Here is a 13,480-nt window from a genome sequence, read left to right on the forward strand (position 1 = left end):
CTGCAGTTGCAGCAAGGTAAGGACTGCAGGCTGGGGTCATATCCATCACTAGGACAACAAGCAGATGAAAATCAATAGATGAGCTTTCAGACACATGAGCTGTTCCCCACAATTGGAACAGAAGCCCCAGATTTGCACGTTAAATTCCTCTGCTTAGTGTAGACCTCTGCTTCTGTCTACCCAGAAGAAAGGCTTCGGTACACAGAGCTCCCTCTGCTTTTTTCAACTATACGAATTGATCTAATAAAAATATCTCCTCCACCTCTAAACCTCGTGTTGCCTGTTTTCTTAGACCACCACGGCTCTAGCACTGCTTCAAAACCTTCACCAAAAGGTAGTGATAGGCATTCCCAACCACCTCCAACACCATCTGCACATTCATTGCCACAGTCTTCTGCAGTGCAGGGGACGCCTGCCTCCCTGCTCTGCCTTGATTTCAGACCTCATGTTCCAGCTGCAAATGAAGCCTGCAAATGCAGCAAATCCTTAAAGCTCTGGGCTACTGCACAGAAGTTACACACCACGTTCCTTTCTTCAGTGGCACACAAGCTCTCTTGCTGCTTGAAGCCCTGGCACAGGCTAACCTCCATTTTAAGGGCAAACTTCAACACAATCTGTTCATCTTTCATTGAGCCTTCCAAAAAAAAAAAAATTCAAGAACAGCAGTAAAATGCATGTTGGGTCTGAGCTCCCCTGGGTCCTCCTCAGAGCTACTGACCTAAAATTCATTTGGTGCAGAATTACAATTCCTCCTGTGCAGCCAGACTGAACCTGAAGTCTCCTAATGGCACACCAGAGGATGCACAGCATGCAGTCCTGCTCCATGGCCTCACCAGAAACACTTAAGCTCAGAAACACTTACAGGCAGATGGTTTGAATGCCAAAAGCTTAGCAGCACTTGAGTCCCTGGGCCTGATACATACTGCAGCAGTGACACGTTAGTCCATCTTACTTGGAGGTTACTCACCCACAGATCCTTGCTGATCACTTTTGGACCTGAAACTAAAATAAATTTCTTAGTAATCCTTAAAGAAACATCGCTGCTCCCTTCTGACCAGCTCAGATCTTACAAAGCTAGTACTGACCCTAACCCGCAACCTGATCTTGGCATGTGCAACCTGCAAGGGTGAGCAGAGTTTACACTAGTGTCCTCCAGACACTTCCAAAATTTAGAAGTGCTCATTTAGATCAGTGTTACGTAGAGGGTTCAATAAATACTATTATTGTTGAGTCTTAGTGACAGACCCCTCCTATATGGAGAAAAAGCGGGATTTGTGATTTAACACAAAAATTGACAGCCCAACCGGGCAGCACCCACGGATGTTTCTTGCAGGCCACCATGACCTGCTTCTACCAATACAGTGGTAGATGACTTCATATTCATAAGTCCTGCCCCTCTAGCTGCTGTGAGAGCTGGATTTACCTGTTTCTCAGGGCTGTGAGATGCTTCTACAGTGCAGCCACTAACATAGGCAATGTCAAGTCTTCTACTCTTCCAACTCACAAAGACAAGCGTTTGAGAGCTTAGAGAGGCATGCACCACGAAGGACCAAGCTCCTCCAACTCCCATCATTAGTGCCTGACAGGATCTACCTCACCAGGTCTCCTGCGGGGTTGTATGATGTGCATGGCTGGGACCGAGTCTGTGGGCAATAAATACATCAATGACTTTGTGGAGGTGGAAGAGACCTTTTTAATAAACAGGATTCAAATAAAATAAAAAAAATCCCTCTGAACTGCCACTGCAAGAAGAGTTCAGATAACTAGCACAGAAGATGATGCTGTATGTGCACGATGGAGGGAGAAGGGAAGAAAAGAACAAGTTGTGACCAACTTGATGAGCTTCCTCAGTAAATCAGCAGAAACCAGCTCAGCAAAACTCTCCAGATAAAATACTGGTGGATCCATGAGAAACAACTCAAATCAAAATAAAGAGAAATCCCTACATCGGAAGGCGCTACATTAGAATAACCAGCGAAATACTGAGTGCCGCTGGAGCCGCAGCAATGGCAGGGAGACAGGTAAGATCTGCCAATCGTTCCTGGGGTCAGGAATAGCCACACAGTGAGGGACTCACTCAATCCTTTCACAGGCAGTGTGTGTGTGTGCTAGAGGGGGTGTTGGTGGCAGGGAGGTCAGGCTATCGAACGAGGTGGTGGTGTAGAGTGGCAGCAACGGAGGGTGAAGGGCAGCACTCAACGATGTCAACTCCATCTTGCTCTGGTGGCTAGTGCAAATAGTCGTCTACTCTGGCAAAGGAGCAGGAGCCCAAGCCAACGCGAGCCATGAGCCGCAAACACTCCGAGGCCTGGCCCAGGGCAAGCATCAGCGGGGGCTGCTTTGGCAGGTTCTGAGATTCTGTGGGGGCAAAAAAAGAAATCTGTTTAGTAGAGGCGTCCTGGCTGCGTGCCGGCTTACCTGCACTTGGGTCCCTCTCAGTCCCAGGCACCAAGCCCAGCATCCCCGGCAGAAGGCGCTGGCTCTCATAGGAAGCTACTCCTGAGTAATGCTGGCTCTGCACCGCTGCTCCTCCGCACACCCCACCACCCATGACATGTCCCCATGGGGCCACAGCTCAGCAGGGCCTTTGAGAAAGTGCTGCTGTGGTGGCCAGAGCAAGAAAAAGGCAGCGAAGCCTCTGCTGCCTCAGTGTCTGCCAGAAAACCCTCAAAACATGAGAGATCAAAGCATGGGAAAATAAGGAAAGGCAGGAGAAATTGGCACCACGTGAGAGGCAACCTCTCCATCTCTCCCACTTGTGCAAGTCTACACAGTAGTCCAAAGCTCTAGACAAACTCACTCACTGGTCACTGCTTCTTTTCAACTTCATGTTTGCTATGTATGCAAAAGGGAGTCCTCAGCTGAGCTAGACAAAGTGTCTTGTGACCTGTGTGACAAAGCATGTCCAGACACCATCCTTCACGTCTCCCTGGTGACACCCCTCAAGCACTGGACAAACAACGGCTGAACTGAGCCACCCTGCTGGACACCTGCCCACGCTGACTGTCAGGGGAAGGGACTCTCCTTCCCAAACCATATCATTTCTGTTCCTTTACTCAGACAGAACAGGAGCTCTCACGGGTTTGTCCATCAAGCTGCTCCTTCCCCCAGAAGACAATCTCTAAATCTCCTTCTGGCACCCTCAACGTGAGGTGCACAGATCCACTAGGAAATAGGTCTGGGCACAGTGAGCTACACTGTGCACAGCAGTCAAGCATGGGTTTCCGAGACAGAGAAGCTGTCCAGCGGACAGCGTTTGGCCGGCCGTGGATGGACTGAGCTAACCCAGACTGGGGAGTGTCCTGTGAAGTTACCTGAGCAATGACACAGCATGTGCAGGGTCTGGTGACAGGATCAAGGGCCCTGCCTCGAATGAAACAATCCCTTTCTTGCAGACCAGTGGCAGGCCATAATCTCTTTATCACCATACCCATTTCTCCACCATGGGATTTTCTGTAGCTGAAGATGTCAGGAGGGTCAGCAATGACATGGCAACTCACTGATTGCAAGCGCAAGACTTCCATCAGGGAAAGCTACTGCATTTACTACACCAGGTTCAAGACAGAAGAGTAAATGACAACAAGCTGCTGGGCCAAGGAACATGCTTGTTTAAGGAAAATGGAAGAGCAGGCATAAACATTCAGCTCTGAGGACTCAGAGGAGGGCAAGAGACTCCTCATACCTCGATCCAACCATGACTCATCCTGCTGACACAAAGAGCAAAGCTCATCAGAAAAAGGGGAGCTGTCTTGCTAGCTGAAGAAAACCAACCTATAACCAGATCTCTGCACAGAGCAGGGTCCTCTCAGCACAGTTACGACCAGAAGGGAAAGTGCAACAGGGCTGGACCATTACCACAGCCCTCATTTCAACACTGGACTGCAGGCAGCCAGGCTCTCTGGGCTCTAGCAGGCATAGCACACGATGGGAACATGCAGAGGCAATGCTCGAAGGGAAGACACACCCATTTAACTCTGCATGTCCAACATGAGCTCAAAGGTAACTGGATTTATGGCCCCCCTCTGCTTTAGAGCCAACACTATGGAAACTGGCTTCACTTATGAGCTGCTGCAACAGGGCAACTGCATTCCCTACCAGAAAGCAGGATGATGCCAGGACAAAACTCTGCCAAACCAAATAGCGTGGAAAAGAGTCCTGCTGATGCCAGTGAATTGATTCAGGTGGGTTCGGAGCAAGAAGGAAGAGGGGCAGGAAAGGCATCGAAGACATCTTGGCTTCCTCAGTAAGCAGAGGAAGAAAATCCCGAGGAGCATCCTTGGAAGCAACATTGAGGAAGACCCAAGGAAGGGAGCCAAAAGATCAGATCAGGAGGATCCATTCTCTGCAGGCTTCCCTCCTGCCTCCCTTCCTGCATCACTGCCCTGTCAGTCCCCAGCAACAGAAAGAGGCAAAAGCTAAACACAAGTGTTTCTGAACTTTTCCTAACACTCACAGGCTTGCCCGCCACAGGACAGCCCTGGAGAGCAGGTATGTCCAGTCGGTAGCGCTCACATAGGAACTGGGCCTTACCCAATATAGCACTATTAAGAGCAGCACACACAGGTTCCCTCTGGATCGGGTCCAGCTGTTGACCAACGGGGCAGTTCCAAGGGTCTGAGTAGGCTAACAAGCTAAATGCGTCCTGTGTGAGAGAACAGAAAGGCACAGTAAGGTCATGCATGGCTGCAAACACACAGGAAAACCGCCAAGTTCGTCAGCCGGGGCACCTCCTGCCATCGCCAAGGTGACAGGTGCCTACCTCCTGAAAAGAAATGGCCCTTTTCTTCTTGGCAGCAAGGGACCACACTGGGCCATCAAGATAGTGGATTAAAGAGGGTGCCCCTCCACCTGGCAGGGGAGCCAGCACGGGAAGGCAGGTAGAGTGTCACCTGGAGAGAAGAAGAGCGAAGGCAGGCAGGAGCTGTACGTGTCTCTCCTGTGCCGAGAACTGGGTCTAGATGCTCTATGTTCACCGAGTTTCGACCTCTGATCCCCATGCAGGCCCCCTCTTCCTCACCAGGTGCAGAAGTGGGGGCCACCCAGAGCTCTGCAAGAGAACCCACATCCCCAGTCCTGGCCCAGAGAACTGCTGCGATGCAGCACAAGGCCCAGGCTTACCTGAAGCATCTTTTTGTGCATTGTGTTCTTCCCGTATTCTCTGCAAAGCTGCTCGCTCAGCATCTGCAGCTCCCTTCCAAACTGGATCATTCGCTCCGTGGCAGCATGGTTCCCTCCACAGAGCTGCCTCTGGGGGCAGCTGTCTTCTAGAGGAAAGGCAGTGGAGAAGTAACAATCGTCTCTCATTCCCCACCATTGCCCACTCTGTGTCATGCTACCCATAAACTCCTTCCCCTTCTGGAGCAGGTAGCTGGTCCCTGCTCTAAGCTTATCCCAGGAGAAGCTTTTTCTGATCACTGCACTACAACAGCCAGTACTGGTTTTTTCATAGCTCCTGTTAGGTACAGGGAAAACTTGAGCTCAGTTCGTTTAATGCCTGAGGACTACCTACAAATCAAGCAGCCTGATAAAATCACGGAAGCTTGCAACTCCAGCTGTGTTACCCTTTCATGCGTGTGGTACAGTGTACACAACACGGAAACCCCTGGTCCAACAAATCCTGGACTCGGAAAACTTTCAGTCAGAGATGCCAACACCACCAACTTCCCAGTATTAGGTGGCCACAAGACCCATTATAACTGGAGAAACCCCCAGTTTCAGAGGTAGTGTAGCTAATTCTTCCTCTCCCTCCTGGCTAAAGCACCCACAAACAAGACAGTTGTAGCTGACCACACTGTGCTGAGGACACTTGGCGGCTGGGCATCAGCCAGCCTTTCGCAGCTCGGTTCAGTTCCTCAGCTGGAAGAAGTGCCAGGACTGCTCTGAGCTGGAATTCATGATCAGCGCTGAACAAACCTTTGACTCCTATTGCTTTCCCTGCTCCAAAAAATCGCCAGCACTGCTGCGAGACTATGAAAAGCCAGACCTAGTTTTAGCTCCAGGACAGATTAATTTTCCTGTGAAACAGGCATCTTGAGAACTTCATTCACCAGGGTGGGGAAAGAAACCCAAAGTACATGTTTTTTCCCCACAATCCAATCACAATTTTAACTCTCAATACCAGCTCTTCCTATTTCCCTTTACCCCTCCTGCCTCTGAGGCCCTACCCATGCTGGATTCATCCGTCTGCAGGATCTCTTCGTGTTTGTAGGTGCCATTCATTATCCTGGTGGATGAATTTTCCAGGACTCCATTGGGGTAATGCTCAGCCTCCATTTCCATCTCGCTGTCACTGAGGTGAAAGGAGGAAAGAAAGGTCAGATGTCTAAATTAGAAAGGGAAGAAATGAAGAGCTCAGATGCCAAACGATGCCCAGCAATGGCTAGTAAACCAGGAAAGGTGCCAGTTAGACTACAGGGAGCCAGATGGTCTAATTCAGTGTAGCAAAAATTGTTGCAGGCTTCTGAAGACAATTTATGAAACAGGTTTCTATTCCAAAAGTGCCTGTCATAATTACAGGTGCAGAGCGCTTATCATCTTCCCTTCAGGAAGCAGTCATCTCTGGGACAGTGAACAGCAGCCAGACAACAGATAACATACTAACATACTAAACAGGAGAGAAATCTTGGCTGTGGTAAGTCATCAACCCTTGCAAAAAGTGCAGTGCAGAACACACAAGGGCTCTATGCTTAAATGTTCAAGACAGCAGCCTAAATGAGATTGCTGATTAACTGCTGATTAACTGAAATGATGAGAAAATCTTGCTGGGACTTGGGCTCTATATTTAAAAAAAAAGAATAATAAATCCAGCGTTATCAAATGATTCTGGTAAATTGAGTCTGAACAAGTGTTTCTCACTCAGTTACGTGCTGGGTGGCTCTCAAGAGGTCATGATAGAGACTACAAACTGTCCTGCAAACTGTGCTCAGCACAGTACGCAGAGGATGAATGCCAGCTGCAATTAGCAAGAGATGCTACTAATCACAAGGATATCCTCTGCTCCAGCAGGGCCTCAGACAGCCCTGCAACACCACCTGGAAAGTGAGCTCAGTTCTCACCACGGCTCAATGTGCTCCACGCTCCAGTAAATGCAGCAGTAACTATCCCCCTCTCCTGGACCGCCTATGGCTTCTTGGAGAAGGGAGGCTTTCTAAAGGTCTGACTTGCTGTCACAAGCACGAAACAAATTACTGCTGATTCAGAGACTTGTGTGGAAGGAACTGGGCAACAGGTAGAGGTAGCCCAAGTAAATTACTCAAGAGGGGAATGCACCAACCCAGCAATCACTTGAGCTGCTGCCTCACCCACTAAAAGGCAGGCAAGCTTCTTAGCAGCAGTAATCGACTGGCTGAGGCAGCAGAAACAGCTCAGTGGGAGAGCTTCTACGCAAACTATCACGTTGGGCTCTGATGGCATCACTGTAATGGGACAGCTTGGAGCTTGAAACAAGAGCATCATAACATTCCTTACGAGATGAGTCCCCAAGCCTGAGCCAGAGCAGGGGAACTGGAACAGGCTTGTGTCTGCTGGGAATTGTAGTGACCTTGTAGATACAAAGAGTTACTCTTTGTCCAAAAGAGCAGGACAGATGTCCTTCTGGCTCCTCAGAAAGCAGACTGAGCCTCTCCCACCATCTCACCCTCCTCAGGCATCTACAAAGGAAAAAAAAATACCTGGTTTCTTGGTTACTCGTACTACTGTGCTGCTGAGATTTGGTAGAATCTGTAGAATTGGACTCAGAGTAGTTCACAGATGAGGGGGAGGAGGAGGAGGAAGATGAAGATGATGAACTCAGTGTTGGGTATTTACTGTGACTCTGTTTGCTTTTTGTGGACATGACTCCATTGCTACAGGTTGGACTATCTGCTCCTGAAAGTCACGAAGAAAGGAAAAAATGAGACCAGACTGACAATATTGCTCTATTGTGAAGTCAACAATTTAGCAAGAGAAGCAGACCCCAAAGGAAGAAAGCAAAATAATACTGCAGATGTCAAATTATTATTCATCATTCTTAAATTCAATAGGGTTTAGAGAAAACACAAATGAATATGGAAGGAAGCCCACTGCTCACCAGCAACATTTGAGCTTAAGGAAGTTCCAAAAATGGGCTGCAAATAAGAGATCGGCAGAGCATCACATAGCGCAGAAATTATTTGTGAAATATGAAGCATGGATGGTTTGTAAAGAAATTTATAAACTCTCTTCTCACAAACCCAAACATTTCTCATAAATCCTCTATCCAGGAAAACTATGAAAGCACAGGTGAAAACTGGCCCACAAGGAGAACTCTTTGCAAGCAGAACATCCCAGGCTTTCCACAGCCTATCTTACATTAGGGATATACTTAATTCACACAACACTCAGCAAATAACAACAATCCTCATAAAAATCACAAGCTAAGGAGAAGAGACGTCACTGAAAGAAGAATCAGGCTTGAAATCTCATCCCCTCCCTCACAAAAGGTGCCTATCAAGCTAAACTTGCTGACACAGGACACAAACCTTTGGTCATTACCACAAGTTTTATATGGATTCAAAAATTACTGGCTAAACTTACAGGGGCTATTTAATACCAAGACAACTGCAAATCATTAGGTGCTCAAATAATATTTTGGAAAAAGCTCACTATGGGCTTGCCTTCTTCCTTGGCAACCAATATTGACCACGGGATCTTGACTAGATGATGTGGCCTGGCATGGCTGTTCCTCCAGAAGTGATGGTGATATATCCAAATTCATCAGCTGATCCCACAATTATATTTATAGCTAGGGAATTTATTTATATTTTTATCACAACAACACAAAGATTCAAACAAAAGGCCATTTTGTGCATTTTAATGACAAAGACGCAGTAGACTCTGCACAACAGTTCTGCTTAATCTTTGAAACATGACTGATGAAATTATCACTATTTTGAAAGTGCTAAGGTCTGACCGAGAGAACTGTGGAAGGTGGTGTTCTGTGTACGAAGGCAAATATATACGAATGCTGCCTTGCGTTGCAGGTTTTTTTTATGTAGGCATCTCCTGGTTGAAAACAGGACTTTTATGGAGTGATGGGATCATTCTGACTATCTAGTCAGAGAAACATACCCAGGGTTTCTCACAACACAATATGGGAAATCAAAGATACTGGCTCGGGAAGGCAAGCAACAGCTTGGAGGCATTCAAGTAATTGTCTTCCTTTCCCTTAAATGTTTGCCTGTCCACAGTTTGTCACATGCAGCAGCGGGAATACCGAAACAAAATACACTCAGATGGCTGTGAGCAGCTCAAGGCTCAGTGAAGCAGCTCAGACTGTTTTCAGGGGCTCTGCAGGTCATACTCCCTGGCCCACTCCATCTTCAAAGCCGTAGTCAGTAATTACCTAGGGAAGACAGCTTGGGTGTCCTGGTTTGTTTTGTTCTTTCCACTTCAAATCCTAAAGTTTCATTTCCCCAACTGCAAAGAGTTGATGCTTCAGAGATGGGTTTTGCAGGTACAGAACCGTTCCCTTCTCACATGTTTAGAGCTTGCAAGGTAGAGTCCATGGGAGAAGGAGAAGCTTTCATTCAAGGCATCCCCCTAACCTTTCGCTCGGTTGGCCAGAACAGCGTATCTTCTGCTCAGTCTTTACTGGAAAGCAGTTCTTTCGCAGACTCCAAGGTACAGGAAACAGGCTTCCTGACCTCCTCTTACAGCTCGGTCAGTGAAACACTGAGTCACTAGTGGCTGCACTAGAAGGCCACCTTCAAAAGTTTCTTTATTCTGAAAAAAATCTGCTCTGCAGACAATTTTCTGTGGAAAATAACTAATGCAAAACCAATTTTGTAACAGTATAGAGACACCCACAACAACAGTATGTCCTCTCAGCTGGGTATCAGAAAGGAAAGGAGCATTTCATAGAATAATGTACAGAAAGCAGCAGGTAATGAACAGCAGTCGACCTTTAACATTTGCTCTTCTCACCAGGAGATACGAAAAACGCGCTTACCGGTACTATGAACATGTGAGTTGCTTGATCCATGTCTAGGACTTAAGCTGGGGGACCCGGGGTAACTGTCCTGGGATCTGGGGCTGCGGGCACTGAAACAACGTACTTCACTGTCTGTCCCATTCACCATCTCCACAAACTGCCGACACCTGATTTCATAGGAGGGAAGAAGGAGAAAAGGGTGCGTGACAGCCAGGATGCTCTGCATTGAGGTTTCCTTCGTCACTGAGTGGAGAAGTCCTAGGAACTGCATAGGAGTGAAATTTCTTGCCTTTGAAAGAGACATTTCGGACTTCTGGTACCTTTGTATTGCGAGTGCCGTATAATGCTATGGGAGGAAGGAGTTCAGAAACTGCAGCTTTGATGCGAATGCATGTTGAGACACTCCCAAAAAGCAAGTTTATTTCCATTGTGCTAAGAAGAAACTGTTCCTTTACAGCATGCTATCATCTCCACCACCTCTGCAGCTACTCCAAAACTGAATTGTGGGTTGTTTTTTTTTTTCACGGAGAAGATGCTAAATCTGCCGAACATCATAGTTCTTCCACTACTCCAACAACCAAGAAATACTGGTGGCCAATGGAAAATAGACAAGGAAGGGTAACAAATGCAATATCCACAGTGACAGTGAGGACAGCTCCCCATTTAGCTTTACTGGGAACTGTCCTTACACAACTTAGGAGGCTGGGAAGACCCACCTCTGCCTGACCTCAAGAGGCAAAGCCGTACTGAGCAGCAACCAAAGGGCTCTGTCTACATTGCTACAAGCACTGTGCAAAGGACTGAACCCATATCCTCTCCCACCTGCTGCCAAAGGGATCTCAAACAGTTTGGATTCAGACCAAGGTGTACAGCCAGACTGGATGGCTGGACAACCTCTTTCTTCTCTCCTTCATCTACACATTTCAGCATTAGGGAGTATAAAGCTATTCATACTTACTTTAACATGAAGAGCAGGTTGGGGTTATGTTCTAGGAGGCCAGGATAGAGTTGCTGGGTGGCTTCTATAGCCTCTCCCACTCTGCCTGCTAATACTAGCTTCTGTATTCCTGAAAGCAAAAGGAGACCTATTGACACACAGGACCGGCCAACAAGAACGGCCAGAAGAGTTGTCTCACATATGCCACACAGCTCCCCACTACCACCTTGCACAAGGGCTAAGGAGAACTGGGAACTACATTCTGTTTATTATGGATTAGGATGAGGAAAAGCCTGTGAAAATGAGGGAGAATCTGTTAGTAGCCTCAGAAACACCAAGAGTTGAAGGATCTGAAAGATGAAGTGGGTGCGCTGGGGTGGGGTGGTCCGGGACTTTAGTCCTTTAGACACAGAGCTATGCAGCAATGGAACTGAAAGCAGGACGTGACAGCTGGATGGGAGAAAGGAGGTTGCTGGGGAAATGACAATTTCAGAGGGGAAGCCCCTAGGTCACCCCCACGTTACATCCTCTGGACGGTCCATGCTTCGAAGCGTATGTATGGCTGAGCATCAGATAAGCAGAGTATTCTTAGAGGGTCTGTGAGCTTAAACCACAGCACAGTAGTGTTTCCCCAACATCCCTACCTCTAAGTAAAAGTAATGATACCAACAAAACTGGGTTCCTGCAAGTCCCACCTCAATGTATTCCCAGAGAAGTAAGCTGACCTGCAATGAGGATGTGGCACCTGTAAGCTAGCTCCAAGAATCAGCTATTGACTAAGCTAAGAAAGAGCTCAACAAGTTGTACACTTCTAGGAGGTGCAAAGACACAAGGCAGAAGCCATCTATCATCCTGGGTGTTCATGTCCCACGTATGTTCCTTCAGTGGGTCAGAAGACCCAAGTGCAAGACTTAACTTCAGATCCCATCCCTGAACACTCAGAGAAGCTGCTGATCTATAGAGGTTCACATTTTATTTTTTTTCTAAGTGTACTTAAAACTAAAAACCAAATGTACTTAAAACTAGAAACTAAATGTACTTAAAACTAAAAATGCATTGCACTTCCCTCTCTGTTTTTCCAGGACTCCTTACAAACAACAGAGAGGAGGTTTTGAATTACCCGTGAGGTGTTTTGCAAGCTCTAATAACCACAGGCTGAGTTTTGCAAGTCATGAGCAGTTGAAAGCCCAGCCCGCTGATCCTCATTAGCAATTCCCAGTAACAATCTGCAATGACTTGTCTTGGCTCCCACTTCTCAGAGTCTATTTGCTTGTTATCGTAGCTGAAAGCTAAAAAGAAAGATGTGGCTCACACATCAACGTGTGTTGCACAGTCTCCTAGTCTCCTTCATTTCGCTCTCTGTTTCTTCTACTTACTGGCATGTCTGTTTTCATGTCTCGCTGCTTTTGACAGCTCTCCTCTTTGCCTTGTTTGGCAACCCTCACAGATGTCGCTGCCTTTTATATTTTCCTCTCTGTGTTTTCCTCACACCTTTTATTTAAGCCCCAACTTCAGAGCTCTATATTCCTTCGCTCCACCTGCCTTGTCACCTGTCCTCAGACAAGCAAGACTGCACGACTCTCTTGCGTGCCTCCCATAAGGCTTTACCAATTAAAACCACACCAGCAAGAACATTGGCTGGGGTCAGGGTTGCATAATGCATGACCTGGAAAGCACAAAGCCCAGCAGCACTAACAGGCAGCAACCACAAGCTACTTTGGGTACTAAGCAGAGTCCCCAAATGAACCTGAATGCTGGCTAAGCGTATGTAATGTATGGAGAGCGAGCTACAAAAGGGCATGATGCTCCTGATACATGACAGTCACATGAGAAACGGTTCACAAAGGGAAGGGAAATGCACAGAACGGGACGCAACCTGTATTCAACAGCCAGGAGAATGCAGAAAACGCACCAATGTTCTGTGACTCTGCAGTCTGAGCCTGTGAATAGAAAAGCTGAAAAAAAAAGTTTCCCCCTTGCAACAGGGGAAAGCCGCAAGCCTCGTTCTGCAGGAACCAAAAGCACTGACAGCCTTACCAACTGAGAGATGAACCACTTTGGAGGAAACAGCAGTAACCAAAACAGACACAGAATACAAATTCTTCACCTAGTGTGAGCTAAACATGTTGACTACGAATCTGCAAAACCCTTAGTATGCAAAAAATTTACCTGACGACAAAACGGGCAAAGGGACTGGAAGACTCATTAACTCTGGGAGCTGTAGTCAGAACAGATTGATGTGTCTGGGTCCCTGTAACCATGCTAATGAACCTGCCGCTGCTGCAACAGACTGCATCGAAGAATCCAATCCAAAGGGATCTCTGGTGCACAGTGACCTCAGTTCAGGTAAAGCCCAAGGCAACCAGTTCCTTTCTCCACCAATTTGGCACTACCACTAATTATCATTAGCTTGATGTGTGAAACTGCTGGACCCAAAGCTGAGGGGTCTCTTCCAAGATTCAGCTATTCATTTTCAACAAGATTGAGGAAAATTAACCAAGCTGATGAGGCAACTTAGCATATTCAACACTGCCAGGCATGCAGGTCATTTCTCAGAGCAGATAGGCAAAGGAAAGAATAGAGCGGTTCTTCAG

General features: G+C 47.3%; 1 protein-coding gene across 1 annotated transcript in view; it reads right to left on the bottom strand.

The window, feature by feature from the left end:
* Window positions 1-1,673: 1,673 nt before the first annotated feature.
* The window catches only part of RANBP10 (RAN binding protein 10), a 34,011-nt gene continuing 22,204 nt past the window's right edge, over window positions 1,674-13,480 (bottom strand). Inside the window, exons 6-12 of the mRNA XM_009580501.1 lie at window positions 10,908-11,016; window positions 9,968-10,116; window positions 7,671-7,866; window positions 6,165-6,289; window positions 5,119-5,264; window positions 4,531-4,642; window positions 1,674-2,358 (exon numbers count right to left, since the gene is read on the bottom strand). Coding sequence (XP_009578796.1) covers window positions 2,228-2,358; window positions 4,531-4,642; window positions 5,119-5,264; window positions 6,165-6,289; window positions 7,671-7,866; window positions 9,968-10,116; window positions 10,908-11,016 — 968 coding nt within the window. The 3' untranslated portion in view covers window positions 1,674-2,227. The remainder of the gene's footprint in view (window positions 2,359-4,530; window positions 4,643-5,118; window positions 5,265-6,164; window positions 6,290-7,670; window positions 7,867-9,967; window positions 10,117-10,907; window positions 11,017-13,480) is intronic.

This window comes from Fulmarus glacialis, unplaced genomic scaffold (assembly GCF_000690835.1).
Source record: "Fulmarus glacialis isolate BGI_N327 unplaced genomic scaffold, ASM69083v1 scaffold2346, whole genome shotgun sequence".
In the NCBI taxonomy this organism is placed as follows: Eukaryota; Metazoa; Chordata; class Aves; order Procellariiformes; family Procellariidae; genus Fulmarus; species Fulmarus glacialis.